Genomic DNA, 15,084 nt, shown 5'->3' with positions numbered 1-15,084 from the left:
GACTGAAGAAATTAATGTAAATTACAGGCAGATGCGTGGCGAGAACTTAGGGCATGTTGTAACACTATTCCCACCTGCTGAGTTCTGAGAAACTGGTGTCTGGGGGAAGAATCCAGATGGCACATGTGGTGAAACATACACCAAGGTCACAACTGTCATGTTGTAGAGTATGCTTTGCAATAGGATATTGTATGTTGCCCGTATATGCCCCCTGACTATGGCCATTCATCCCAACTGATAACTTGGTGGTAGTCATGCTGATGTAAAAGCCCAAACAGTGTTTACCTAACTGGTATGCGTGTTGTCATTTAACAGGTGGCTCTCCCTTTGGCAGTATATGTTTTGCCAGTTACAGGGCTGGTATAGGCAATGGTAGGAGGGTGCACAGGGCAGGTCTTACAGAGGGGACAATGCTGGGGGTAGGAGCCATAGGGCATGCGATCTGGCAAGGATATTGCAGAGCTCGGGAGGGCAACGAAAAGCTGTTCTAGGTGTGGTGGGCAAAAAGAGATGGACCTCATTTCAGAGCATAATTCTAGGAAGTTGTAGCCTTATCATAGTAGCTGATTAATATATTCAAGACCAGGATAAGACTGAATGACAAGTGGTGTACTCTTAAGTTGTTTTTTGGAAGGATCAGTAGTAACAGGATTAGATGTGATGGCTCAAGAAGTCTGTTTTTGAACTAAGCCAGTGGGGTAATTACGTATTTGTGTCCTGCTGCCACTTGGTGAGCAGATTTTTTTTTTATCTATCCAATTACATTATATTCTAAAAAAACTGATGATTTGTGCTGATGTTACAAGATTATTATTATTATTATTATTATTATTATTATTTCCAAACCTGAAATTACCTCCTGAAGTTAGCCAAACAGTTCAAATTAACTCTGTACAATTATATGCATTGCTGTGTAAATGGTTAATTATCTCTGTGACACAATTAAGAAGTATAAAAGCATAGAAAAATTCAAAATGTGGAATCTCACACTTAATAAATAAGGAAATGAAAGTAGAATTTATAGAAACCTACTGTGACAGTTGGAAATTTGTGCCAGACTGGGACCTGAACCTGGATTTCCTGCTTATCACAAGTCACCTTTACCATTAAACTATCTGTTCACACCATCTGAGTATGACTCAAACTTTCACTGTCACTAGTGGGATGTACATCCCCTACGGCAAAGTAAGCCATGGACCTCCACCAACTCCATTTCCTCAGTGGTGTCTTTCCACATATCTCCATGGGAGAACTTGTAGTAGAGTGCATGCCACTTAACTTGGCGGGTAAGGCCCGGATGCGCAGAAGCAAGGATACATCACATGACATGCCAACCAATAGCAGTCAGTCAGCCATAGTGCATGGACAAGTTTATTTCATACTGTGCAGAGTGAGTTTATGATTGGTTTTACTCTGTTGTATTCTTTTGAAGGTTATTTTGAGGCAGTCTCATCAATATGAGTGGCAAAAGCATTAAACAAGCAGGCACAAGAATTAGTGTTTTGTGTGTGTCAGTTCTCAACACAGAAATCTAGAAGCAGCATCCACGTCTCTTCACAAGGCACCTCCTGGTGTTGCCAAGTGCCACGAACTTTGTGTATATCAGTTCTTTAGACAGGAGTCAGAAGTGGCATTCACGTCTGTTCACAGAGCATCTCTCGGTGTTGCCAAGTAACAAGAACTAACAGCTGAGACGTGGAATGCTGGGGTAAAGACTGTTCAATGGATCGCGAATGAAGCCAACACATCTGCTGAACAGATCACTTAATTTTAAATCACCTGGTAAAAGCCAAAATCAAACAAAATTCATAAGTGAACTCACGAATGTATTACGTCATAAAATATTTGACATGTATAGTAAAGGCAAATATCCTGTCGCAGATAAACTGTGTACATACATGAAAGAAGCCAACAGTTTCAATGGCAGCAAATCTACCAAGCTCAGAATATTGAGGGAAATGGGATTTAAATACAGGAAAACCAATGACAGAAGAAAACTGCTCTTGGAGAAAAGGGACAGTGTAACAGCAAGAACTGTGTGCTCAAGATTCATGCACAAGATAAAACAAGCTGGAAAGTCACGTATTTCTAGCTGGATGAGATGTATGTGAATCATAACCATTCAAGGTCAATGTACTGGAAGAAAAAATGATGATGTGGGAGGCCTGCATGTTCTTGTGGGTGAAGGGAGACACCCTATTGTGCTTCACACTGGTTCGGCAAACTTACTACAGACTTAATACCAGAAACTATATTAATATTTAAAGCATAGAAGTCAAACCATTCTGATGACTACAACTTTGAAATGACTTATGCTGTCTTCAAGCAGTGGTCTGTACAACAGCTACTTCTGTACCGGCTGGAGAATTCTGTTATTGTCATGGACAATGTAAGTATGCACTCTGTGCACGTAAATAAGGCTTCCACATCAAATACCAGAAAAGATGAAATTATTTCATGGTTGTCATGTAATGCAATTCCCCACACTGTGTCACAAACCAGGGCAGAGTTACTCAAGCTCGTAAATCCATACCACCCTTAAATACCGCACTTACGAGACAGATGAACTTGCAAGACAGCATCATCACTGAGTAATCAGTTTACCAATATCACTGCCATGACAATCCTATTAAGCTGGTATGGTCGCGAGTTAAGGCCCATATTGCAGAAAGAAATAGCATCTTCTGGACAGCTGACATTGAAAGATGCACACATGAAGCAGTGAACAACATAACTATCACTGCATAGACAAACTGCATCAGACATTCAGAAACACTGCAGGAAGATTTTAAAAAGTAAATCGACAGAGTTGGTGATGGAGGCTTTCACCATTAATCTTCACAATTCCGATTCATCTGAATCAGACAGTGAGGGTGAAGATAATGTTTTGGGCTAAATGTGCCAGTAGCACTTACTACCGCATTTAAATATGTTGTACAACTTAAGCCTATATTACACAACGTGAGACTAAGTTTGCTTGGCTGGTAATGGACTGATAAAAGATTTTTTATTCCTTCGCAGTTTCTTTGTGGACTTTGTTTAAAGCTTGCCTTTGGTCTTCCAACAACTCAACAGTTTTGCTGTGAACTCTATTTGAAGTATGACTCCTAGCCATAAAAGCCTGTAAAATTTATTTTGTATTAATGATAGTAAGACTGTTGTCTTCACTTTTGAAACAGTAATTCTTCATTCATTCCACATAATATGTCACTTATGTCAGTAAATAAATACTCTAATATCTTCTTCGAAAATTTATGTTGGAAAGATTATCAAAATCTGTCCTTGCTTTCCCCGAGATTAGTCCCAACAAGCAGTGAATGGAAACTGGTTGTATATTACGTATAGCAATAACTACATGCAATAGAAACGATATAAATAACAATTATAAATTATTTGATACAAGCGAGATGTCTAGAAACAGAAAAAAAATATTTGATACAAGTGAAGTGTCTAGAAATAGAAAATGCAATTGCTTTTTTAATATAAGAATTTTTAATTAATATAAGAATTTTTAATGTATGAAGAACCATTTTCATATTTTCTGAATTATGTTTCTTTCAGATGCCTGCTGAAGAGATCCTGTGCATGTAGATTGCTAAGACATTTTTCTTGAGTCACTTAAAAAATGACAGGCATAAATTTCATATATGCAAATATTTACTCTGCAACTCCAAATAAATAACTGTAACTGCATTTTGCAAACCATCAAAAGGTGAATGTATTCTTCAGATTCAAAAGGGTGATATAAATACTTATAAATGTGCTGCAATTTTTCCTGTTAACTACATGTATTGCAAAAAATTTTATGAGTATTACAAAAATTGTGTGAAGATGGTCAAAAGACACTGCTGGTCCAGGATGTGTCGGTAAAGGTACATTTTTTGCCATATTTTTCTTCTTTATAAACTTTATTTTGCAACACATCAAAATATGAACATATTTTCAGGGTTCAAACGGGAAACGCAAGTAAATATGCAATGGTTCTTCCCAATTATTCATCACAGTTTTTTCTTGCATTGATTGATGGAAACAACAAACAATGCAAATCTGTCTGTTATTGTGGTCACTGTTCATCCTAATACCATACGCTGTTATTTTTCTATGTTACACATTTTATACAGCCCCATATTTTCAAGGCACACAGTTTGATGATGTGGTGTTCTTCACAAAGGTGTGAACCATTGTGCTTGTCACATTTCTTGTATGCATATGTAGCTTTAATGGTTGGCAGTCAGTAGCCGACTGCCGAATGGAGTGCAGCTAACGCACAGTCTGGCTACATTGCCACAGATGGCTCCCCCAACACAACTAACTGCTGGCTGTGCAAAATCTCCCGCTACCTACCAAGATAAGTGGCATGCACTGCAGTAGTGTTCAGAAATCACAGGAAGAAATATCAGTGATAAAGTTTGGAATTTAATGGTTAAGATGAATGCTCTCAATAAGCATGAAATTTGGGTTTGAGCTCCAGTTTGGCACAAAGTTTCAGTTGCCACTATAGGTTTGTTACAATGCAGATTCAGCTTATCTGAATGACTTGCACTGACATCACTTCATGTCATTGCATCTTCGCTCATTTAATCTCCATTGATACTGTAATTTCATTTCAATGGATTTAATTCACCTCAAAAGAATTAATGATGTCAACCATTACTGACTAATCTCTGTCCTCTCATCCATATGATATAGCTTTTAAACATTGAAGACGCCATGACAGAGAATAGTGGTAAAAATGTGAAAACAGTTCTGCAGGTACTTGATAGACATAGCTAAGATGTGGTCACTGACAAACACAGACACACTCATGCAAACACTTAATATCTAAAGCTCTGTAATAAAATTGCATTTCACCCATTCATCAATAAACTCACTAGCAGATGCAACAAGTGCCATCAAGAAAAAATAAGACTAGCACAAGTATTTTGAGACAGTAACTAAATTTTAGCTAGTCTAGTATGTTATTAAGGACACAAGAGTTCATGATCAGTTTTAACATGATTAAATAAGTTAACTAAAATGAATTACAGAGGACCACAAATACATTATGAGTTCTACAGTGTGAAACAATAGCATTCTATAACAGCAATACTACAGAAAAGGAGCTTTCAGGTATAAATTTTCCTCAGCACAACTATTGTGTTTTTAATACATGATGATCCACACTAAATCATGTAAAGCACACTAGGATTCATTTGTTTTGATTTCAAACATTTTTTCTTTTTCTTAGGAGTTACTGCTGCGGACTCTGATATATCTAGCACACATCAACAGACTCTATAATATGAGAGCTGTTCAAAAAGTATCTGGTTTTTATTTATACAATCAATCTTTGTTAAGACACAATTATTTGACACTCGTCACTTTAAAAGTAGTCCCCTTCAGCTTCTACACATCCGTCTCAACGTTGTTGCCACTGCCGTTCTGGTGCACAGCTGCTTCGTTGAATTCTGCGTAATGTCTTACCTGTTCTGAAATTTAGACCCTTTCAGAGTATTTTTCAGCTTAGGGAAAAGCCAGAAGTCATTCAATGCTACATCAGGCCAATAGGGAGGTTGACAAACCACTGCTGTGTTGTGTTTGGCCACAAAACTCTGAATTAATTTAGAACAATGAGCGGGTGTATATTATCACAGTGAAGGTATCAACTACTCAGTGCCCACAAGTCTGGCTGTATGCATCTCACTTTCCATGGAGCAATGCAGAACCTCTTGGTGGTACTCCTTATTGACATTAGAATCTTCTGAGACATATTCGTGATGAACCACATCACTACATCATCACTGGAGTAAAAAAGGACAGAGCATGACGTTTACATTGCTGTGGATCTGCCTCATGTTTTTGGCCCTCAGGAATGAAGGATGCTTCCATTGCAATGATTGGAATTTTGTTTCTGGACCATACCCATAAACTCAGGCCTCATCACCAGTGAACATTGTGGTACGGAAGTTCACAGTAGCCAATGCATCTTGTGTGATCTCCAAATGAAGCTGCTTCTGCACAGTTGTAAGCAACTTTGGCACAAGCTTCACCAAGATCCTCCTGACAACCAAATGTTCTCTTAAAATGGAATGCTTGGACCCAATATTAATTTTAACCTGTGTGCAAGTTCTCTGATGGTGATTTGTCTATCCCTTCATCAGCAGGGTCCTAATATGATCAATAACAACATTATTTCCGGATGTTGGGGCCTACCTGAATGTGTTTCACGCTTCACTGATAAGTGGCCATCTCTGAGGAGGTAGTACCAATCCTTTATCTGTATGCTACCCACTGCTTCATCCCCAAACACTTGTTAAATCTTGTGAATTGTTTCAACTCAAGAATTGACAAGTTTAAAATAAAATTTGATGCACTAACACTGTTCCACTTTTTCTTTAATTTTGCCCATAATACAAAATCTGACAACGACCACTTACAGGTGCTCACTTGTCAGCCAGCAACTGGTTGTTTCCACAGTCACAGGGGAGGGGGAAATAGGTATCATGCATGCACACTACATATGCCTACAGACAGAGTGTGTGTGCACCCTGATACAGTTGTTGATTTCAACAATAAATAGTAAAGTAAGATACTTTTTGTACAATCCTCATATGAAAAACAATATAAAATGTATTTCAATGAACCATTCTCATTAAGTAGTATAAAAATTTGCTGTTTGAAATACCAGCTGTTCACAAGATTTCTAATTCACAAAGAAAGGATTGGGACTGGCCACAAACAGCCTTTTATGTTATAGGAACTATCTATTCCATTTCATTATTTTGTTATCTATTTCATTATTTTGTTAATATAATAGAAGGAAACATTCCACGTGGGAAAAATTATATATAAAAACAAAGATGAGGTGACTTACCGAACGAAAGCGCTGGCAGGTCGATAGACACACAAACAAACACAAACATACACACAAAATTCAAGCTTTCGCAACAAACTGTTGCCTCATCAGGAAAGAGGGAAGGAGAGGGGAAGACGAAAGGAAGTGGGTTTTAAGGGAGAGGGTAAGGAGTCATTCCAATCCCGGGAGCGGAAAGACTTACCTTTGGGGGAAAAAAGGACAGGTATACACTCGCACATATCCATCCACACATACAGACACAAGCAGACATATTTTGTTATCTATTTCATTTTATTATCCAGTTAAATAAAAATGCTAACTGATGAATAATTTCAGAGCAAACTGAAGCAATAGCTTTTCATGAAATGGCCCTCCAGTTGTGGTCAATGATCATAAATGCTCGTATGTTATACAAACCAATAGTAACAGTGCACTGCAAAACAATACAATTCATTTTGTGAAGGTATGATATACTAGGTTTACCATAATAGCAGCTGCCAATGACTTCTTTGTGAAATAGTGTACAAACTTATCTGAAATGTAAGCTTTTGAATTTTCCCACCTAATTAGGCTCAATTCTCAGCCATGGCTTACCTCAACAAGACGTACTCTACTGCTTCAATGCACTACATCTTGCAATTTATCGTACACAGCCCACACATTTGAAGAAAAGGAAGGAAGGCAGATTAGAGTTTAATGTCTGGTCAACACCAGGTTCATTAGAGATGGAGCAGAAGCTCAGATTAGGGAAGGATGGAGAAGAAAATCAGCAGTGCCCTTTTTCAAAGGAACCATCCCAGCATTGGAGTGTTTAAGGAAAGATACATCTGACTGTCCGGATGGGGATTCAAACCGTCATCCTCCCAAATGTGTGTCCAGTGTGCTAACCACTGTGCCACCTCGTTTGGTCCCACACTTCCATGCAGTACTGCATTTGCCTTAATGGTGTGTTACAAATTATTTCAAACATTCTGAGATCATATTGTAAATCTTGACAATACTGAAAAATCCACTGCCCCAGTTCTTTAACTACATCAATGGAAATTGGGTTCCTGAAGGTCAAACTATCAATCAACATTACTACCTTGAAGTTCTTGCTCAACTTCATGAGAAAATAAGAAAAAAAGACCTGAATTGTGCAAGAACAAGTCATGGGTTCTGCATCAATAAAACATACAGGCTCGTCCATACTGTCTCTTAACCTTCCGATAGGTGAGTGTATGTGTCAGATTTGTTACCTTTTCTTGGAAAGTGGGAGGGATGGAAATCTCCTCTTTATTCTAGCCTCCTCTTCTGACCCCACCCTACTTCAGTCTTGGCCACTGCCCGCTACTGTAAACAGCAAGCTAGTACCAGACGTTTCATATCTGAGGAATACGCGCGACCCTCAGTGTAAGTTTTGAACTTTTCATTTTCCATTATTTATTGTTGAATGTTTAATGCTTATTAGTAATTTAAAGTAGTGTTAATGGTGAATTTACATGTCTCGAATCGACAATGAAATTAAATTAAATTGTATGTGTCAGATACGCGTGACCTTCAATGCTTGCATCACGTTATTTATTTAGTTTCACTTCATATTTATTTCTTAGGTACTATGAGGGACACAGATGCATAATTTAAACAATCCTTTGGATGCTGAAGTTGTGATAAATGCAATTCTGTGTAATACCAACGATGAGGATGATCAGGGCAACAGGGCAACACTGATGAAGATGAGCACATATCGGAAAGAGATGCAGATTCTGATATGGAACTGAGTGCTCAGTCCAGCTAAAAAGACGACAAAGATGAGAAATTGACATTTCAAGCTTTTTTTCTAATAAATAAATAAATAATAATATTTAAAAAAATCGAGGTTTGGTCACGGCAAAAGAGCCAAGGAACAGGCAAAGATGAGGTACACAAAATATTATACTTCATATGGCTGGAGTAATTGAACCTGTGAAAAGCGTGGCTAATATTCTAGATTTATGGAAATGCCTCATCTCTGACACAAAGATTCAACATATTGTAGAAAATACAAACAAATTTATTCTTACAATACAAGATAACTATTCTTCTTCAAGGGACACTCAACAGACAGACACATTGGAAACAGTGCTGCTTTATCTCGCTGGGGTGTACCACACGAACTGTCTGAATCTCGACGACTTATGGTGGATGGATGACTTCCTAACCGCCATGACTGAAGTTTTTAACGCAATTTAACGAAGAAAAACTGACCCCCTGACTCCAACGAGAATTATTTTTGAAGAATTCATTGTGAACAGTCAAAAATGCATTTCACTTGGTGAAAATGACACAGTTGATGAAAAACTCAAGGCTTTTCGAGGTAGATGAGGTTTCATTACAATACATGCCAAAAAGGCCAAGCAAATATGGCATAAAAATGTATGCTTTGGTCGACTATCAGCTATATTATACATGTAATACGGATATAAACACTGGAACCCAACGAAAGTGCATAAGTAATAAACCATCTGAAATTGTGAAAAGGTTAGCAGCAACCATTTTCTACGTATAGTGGGAGAAATATCACGGCTGACAATTGGTTTACAGATTACAATTTGGTAAAGGAATAGGCACCAAAAAAATTTTCATACATTCACATGTTACATAAAAATAAGCCTCAGATTCCTCCAGAATTCACAGCGACCAGAAAGCGAGAGCCCCACTCAAGTCTGTTTTCAGAAAGAGGCAACACTTGTTTCATATGTGCCAAAAAGTACAAGAATGTTTTGTTGATATCCAGCCTTCACAATGATGGAAAAATTGATGAAGCAACAGGTAATCTCAAGAAACCACAAATTATAACTTTTTACAATCACACAAAAGGAGCTGTTGATACTGTTGAAAAACTCTGTGGGCCTTTCAATGTTGTGAGAAACACAAATCGAAGGCCTCTGGTGGTGTTTTTTTCGATGATAAACGTTGCTGCCATAAATTCATTTACAGTCTGGAAAGGAAACACCAGTAATAATTTCAAGAGAAGAAAATATATCAGATATCTTTCGAACAAACTTGTGCAGGAACATATAAAAAGGAGAAGTACTAAAGTAACTGTAGACCTCCATACAAACGTTTGTGTCGCACACAAAAGCTGAACAGCAACAGCAACAAGGAAGAGGAGAAGATCAACCTCAGGAGCCTCTGAAGAAAAGACGTAGGCCACGTTAAGTTAGAAAGAAAACAAGAATCACCAGTTTCAAATATGAAATATGTGGACAGTTTACTTGTTTACAGCATTCAAGAAATGTTTGCAATGATTATATTTCAGCTTCTAAATAAACACCCGTTTCAAATGTGATTATATATATTTAAAAACAAAGATGATGTGACTTACCATACGAAAGCGCTGGCAGGTCGATAGAAACACAAACAGACACATACATACACACAAAATTCAAGCTTTCGCAACAAACTGTTGCCTCATCAGGAAAGAGGGAAGGAGAGGGAAAGACGAAAGGATGTGGGTTTTAAGGGAGACGGTAAGGAGTCATTCCAATCCCAGGAGTGGAAAGACTCACCTTAGGGGGGAAAAAGGACGGGTATACACTCGCGCGCACACACACACACACACACACACACACACACACACACACACACACACACACACACACACACATCCATCCACACATATACAGATACAAGCAGACGTCTATCGACCTGCCAGTGCTTTCTTTTTGTAAGTCACATCATCTTTGTTTTTAGATATATACAGACGGTATGTTTTGTTTACATAATTCAAGAAATGTTTGCGTTGATTGTATTTCAGCTTCTAAATAACTTCAGTATATTGAGAAACCAAAATTTCAGGCATAATCAGGTACAAATTTGACATTCATACAAGGAAAGTAAGTATCAGTACCTAGAGAAACTGCAAGAAGAAAATGTGGGTTTTGAAACATAACTTTATTTTTAAATAAATTTTTTACCTTGCTTTTGTTTCTATATCTCATGAATAATACCTAATATTACTTTTACAATAAAAATTTAATGTTTAAAAAGACAAAGTTCATTAACAATAAGTGGTACCTGCGAGACACGCACAACCACCCTCGTCCGAATAGAAGGTGCGCCTATCAGAAGGTTAAGAGGTTTCTGGCGAAGTGCAGCATCCCAATGTTAGACGACTCACCTTATTCATCTGACCTAGCACCAGGTGACTTATCTACATTAAAAGTAACTAGATTTCAGTCCACTGAAGCAATGAAAGAAAAAGCAGCACATGTTATCAGGAAGCTCATGGAGGAAGACTTCCAGCACTGTTTCCATCAATGGAACATTCTCATGGAGTGTTGTAGGTGTAGTGGAGAGGAGTATATTGGGGGTGGCAATAAGTAAATAGGTATGTTTTTTAATTAAAATGTTGTACAGCAATTGACTTCTTGTTTTATGGCCACACCTCATATACTTTCACCTGTGTCAAATTTCACTATTATATATGATACACCTTCTATATCCATAGAGCCTATGACCACATGTCTGATGAGTGAAAAAAATATGCCTTTCAAATTACCTAAATCCAGCCCAAGCAAATCCTCCAAATCCTACAGCACCAGTGAGGCAGGCAACAACAGTAGCAGGAGTTGTGGCATGTGCAGCAGCCACCAGGAAAAGCGTTTGGCACGAGAACGCACCGCAGTTGAGCAGCTTGCGTACTTGTGTGGTTGTCAGCTGACCACCTGCTCGCAGCCAATCGGCGAGGCAGCCCCCACCTTGCACGACAGTGCCCATGACCAAGTATGGTAGTGATCCCAGGAGACCAGCAGACTGTAGATCAAAACCCAGCTGCTCTACAACAAATTGTTTGCAGAGAAACTCTACAGTGAGCTGACACTAACATGTAAATCTACATGCAAACAGTGAAATGTATCAACTATCACTCAACAGTATAGCTACCAAATAAAAGTACAGGTAATATTAATGAGAAATTTCAATAACTACACCTCCTGCATTTAATACAGCATAGGCTAGTAATTATATTCATTTAATAAATTAAAAATGATCACTTTGACATAAAATAATAAGTTCATTATGTAGGACTTCATTGCAACATTGGATCAACAAGACAAAAATCCTTCGTTTTTCACTGCCACCTAATGAACAAAATAACAGCTACAGAATATCAGACTGGCTGTGTGATTGGATTGAAGAGTTTCTATTTAAATTTATCACTCATTAAATGTAATTTTACAGGCCTGTATGTTCCTTTTCGGCTACTTATGAAGTTTTTACAATTACAATTTTTTTATTTTACATTATTTCTTATTACATTATGATTCACGATAAATTCAAGTTATAAGGGAATTTTTCAATAAGCCATTGCTTGACTCTCTTTTTAAAAGTATCCCCTGTCAATATTGGTAACAAGCAATTAAAACTTTGACATACGGGCTTTTCGCTGTTAATCTTCTGGTAACCATATGAAAGTTTGTTGATCTTAGTGTCTTCTTTCACTAACATTACAGTTTATAGTATGCACATGGCTTGAACTCTGAGAATATTGTGTCTAACGAGTACGGGTTTGCAAGAAGTTCCTGGTTTTACTTTTACTATGATCTTCAAGGCTCGCTTCTGCAGTATGAAAATAATTTTCATATTATATCTAAAAAGAAAGATGATGAGACTTACCAAACAAAAGCGCTGGCAGGTCGATAGACACACAAACAAACACAAACATACACACAAAATTCAAGCTTTCGCAACAAACGGTTGCTTCGTCAGGAAAGAGGGAAGGAGAGGGAAAGACGAAAGGATGTGGGTTTTAAGTGAGAGGGTAAGGAGTCATTCCAATCCCAGGAGAGGAAAGACTTACCTTAGCGCACGCGCACGCGCACGCGCACGCGCACGCGCACGCGCACGCGCACGCGCACGCGCACGCGCACGCGCACGCGCACGCGCACGCGCACGCGCACCCGCACGCGCACGCGCACACGCACACGCACACGCACACGCACACACATCCATCTGCTCCCGGGATTGGAATGACTCCTTACCCTCTCCCTTAAAACCCACATCCTTTCGTCTTTCCCTCTCCTTCCCTCTTTCCTGACGAAGCAAGCGTTGGTTGTGAAAGCTTGAATTTTGTGTGTATGTTTGTGTTTGTTTGTGTGTCTATCGACCTGCCAGCGCTTTTGCTGGTAAGTCTCATCATCTTTGTTTTTAGATATATTTTTCCCACGTGGAATGTTTCCCTCTATTATATTCATATCATTAATTTTCATATTAGTTTGGCATGTCCCAGTCCACAGCACTATTCCATAAGACAAGAGAGGGTACACTAACATAATACACAGTCCTTAGGGTTTCAGAATTAAGATATTGTGACAATCTTCTTAATACATATAGACCATAAAAAAACCACATACATAATCACCTAGCTGCTTCCATGAAAGTCTGTCATCTATGCATAAATCCAAGAATTTACAATCTGCACAGGTTTTTGGTAGAATTGTATCAGTCACAGTATTTTGTCTGTTTGGACCACTTGGTTTTTTCTGTGTTTACTTTTAGGTCCTCTCTTTCAAAGTAAGCTCTAGCTTTTTCAGTAAAGTTATGTATTTCATCAATTCGGCTGGGCTCATTGTCTGCACAGCAGACACTTGATGTACTATCTGCATACATAGTGATCAATTGCTTATTGTCAAGAGAACTTGGGGAATCATTTAAATAGCATATGAATAGGACTTGATCTAAAATGGAGCCCTGAGGAACACCAAAATGTATATTTATTATACTTGACCTTCTCCTCTCCAGTATTTCTCCATTAGAGTATATAATCTCCGTACACTGCTGTCTACCCTTTAAATACATTTCTAGCAATTGCATGAGTTTTCCAGTGACACCACTCTTTGCAATTTTTAATAAGAGCACGTCATGATGCACCCTATTAAAAGCCCTTGAGGGATACCGGACTACTCCCACTGCTGCTTGGTATTTTTCATTTATTTTTTCAAGTACATGATGGACGAATTGTACTGCTGCTGACATGGTACTTTGACCTCTTCTGAAACAAAGCTGGAAATCACCTAATATGTCAGCATTGTTGCAATGTTCCAGGATTTTTTAATGTTATTTTCTCTATCAGTTTGCTGAAAGCTGATATTAGGAAACGTTTTATTTCCCCCTTTTGTGTATTGGTTTAACTACAGCCAGTTTCAAATTGTCAGGGAACATATCGTCTTTGAGAACACAGTTTATTAGATTAACTAGTGGTTTCATTAGATCATGTTTGCGCTCTTCAATAGATATGGAGAAATTTCATCTAATCCTGCTGATCTTTCATTTCTGAGGCTATTAATAAGCTGCATAATATCATATGTTCTTACTGCAGGTAGTGCACTGCAGTGCTGTTTGTTACTGGACTCAAATGTATGCTGTACATCCCGTTTCATAGAGCCATCATTTTTGACAGTATCTATGAAGTAATTATTAAAAATATTGCTGACTATAAGGGGACCAGAGGTATCATTATTATTCACAGTTAATTATACAATATTAATTTTAGTTTCTGTTACATTGTTTCCGATTTTATTAACAACTGACCAGCAAGTCTTTGAAACATTATTTGAATCCCGTATCTGTTGGTCGATTCTTTCTGCTTTTAATCTCCTGACTTCTTTGCAGTACTTACATTTGTACTGCTTGTAGAGTTCTTTATGTAACTCTGTGTAAGCTATACATGTTTTCCATTTTTCCTTTCACATCTTTTGTTTTAAAAATCAGATGGCACAGGTATTGATTTTAAAGGTTGATTTTTCTGGATACTCATTTTTTTTTAATGGCATGGCTCTATTTCCTAGCAAACAGAACACAGTATGTCTTTCGTAGTGGAAAGAAATCTCCAGATGTAAGAGAGACTTTGGGTGTAACCCAAGAGAGTTACAGGATCATCACTATTCACAATGTACAGAAATGACCTATTAGGTAACACAGGAAGCTACATGAGGCTTTTCATAGATGATGATGGTGTATGCAGAGAAGTCGCACCACTAGAAAATTATAGTGAAATGCATGAAGATTCGCAGACAGTTCACACTTGGTGCAGGGATTATTAGCAGTTGACACTCAATGTAAATAAATATAACACATTACACACAAATAGGCAGGAACAGCCATTATTGTGTGACTACACAATTGCAGGACAATCACTGAAAGCAGTCCCATTCCTCAAGTATCTAAGAGTATGCATATGAAGCAATTTAAAGTGAAATGATCACATACGACTAGTCACAGGTAACACG

At 38.0% G+C, this 15,084-nt stretch overlaps 1 protein-coding gene across 2 annotated transcripts in view; it reads right to left on the bottom strand.

Annotated features, from left to right (window-relative positions):
- The window catches only part of LOC124711538 (vesicular glutamate transporter 1-like), a 130,174-nt gene that overhangs the window by 24,436 nt on the left and 90,654 nt on the right, over nucleotides 1-15,084 (bottom strand). For both annotated transcript variants that reach the window (XM_047241672.1, XM_047241673.1), the window contains exon 8: nucleotides 11,358-11,634. In XM_047241672.1, the coding sequence (XP_047097628.1) occupies nucleotides 11,358-11,634 (277 nt within the window). The remainder of the gene's footprint in view (nucleotides 1-11,357; nucleotides 11,635-15,084) is intronic.

Source organism: Schistocerca piceifrons, chromosome 8 (assembly GCF_021461385.2).
Source record: "Schistocerca piceifrons isolate TAMUIC-IGC-003096 chromosome 8, iqSchPice1.1, whole genome shotgun sequence".
In the NCBI taxonomy this organism is placed as follows: Eukaryota; Metazoa; Arthropoda; class Insecta; order Orthoptera; family Acrididae; genus Schistocerca; species Schistocerca piceifrons.
This window is presented reverse-complemented; position numbering and strand designations above follow the sequence as displayed.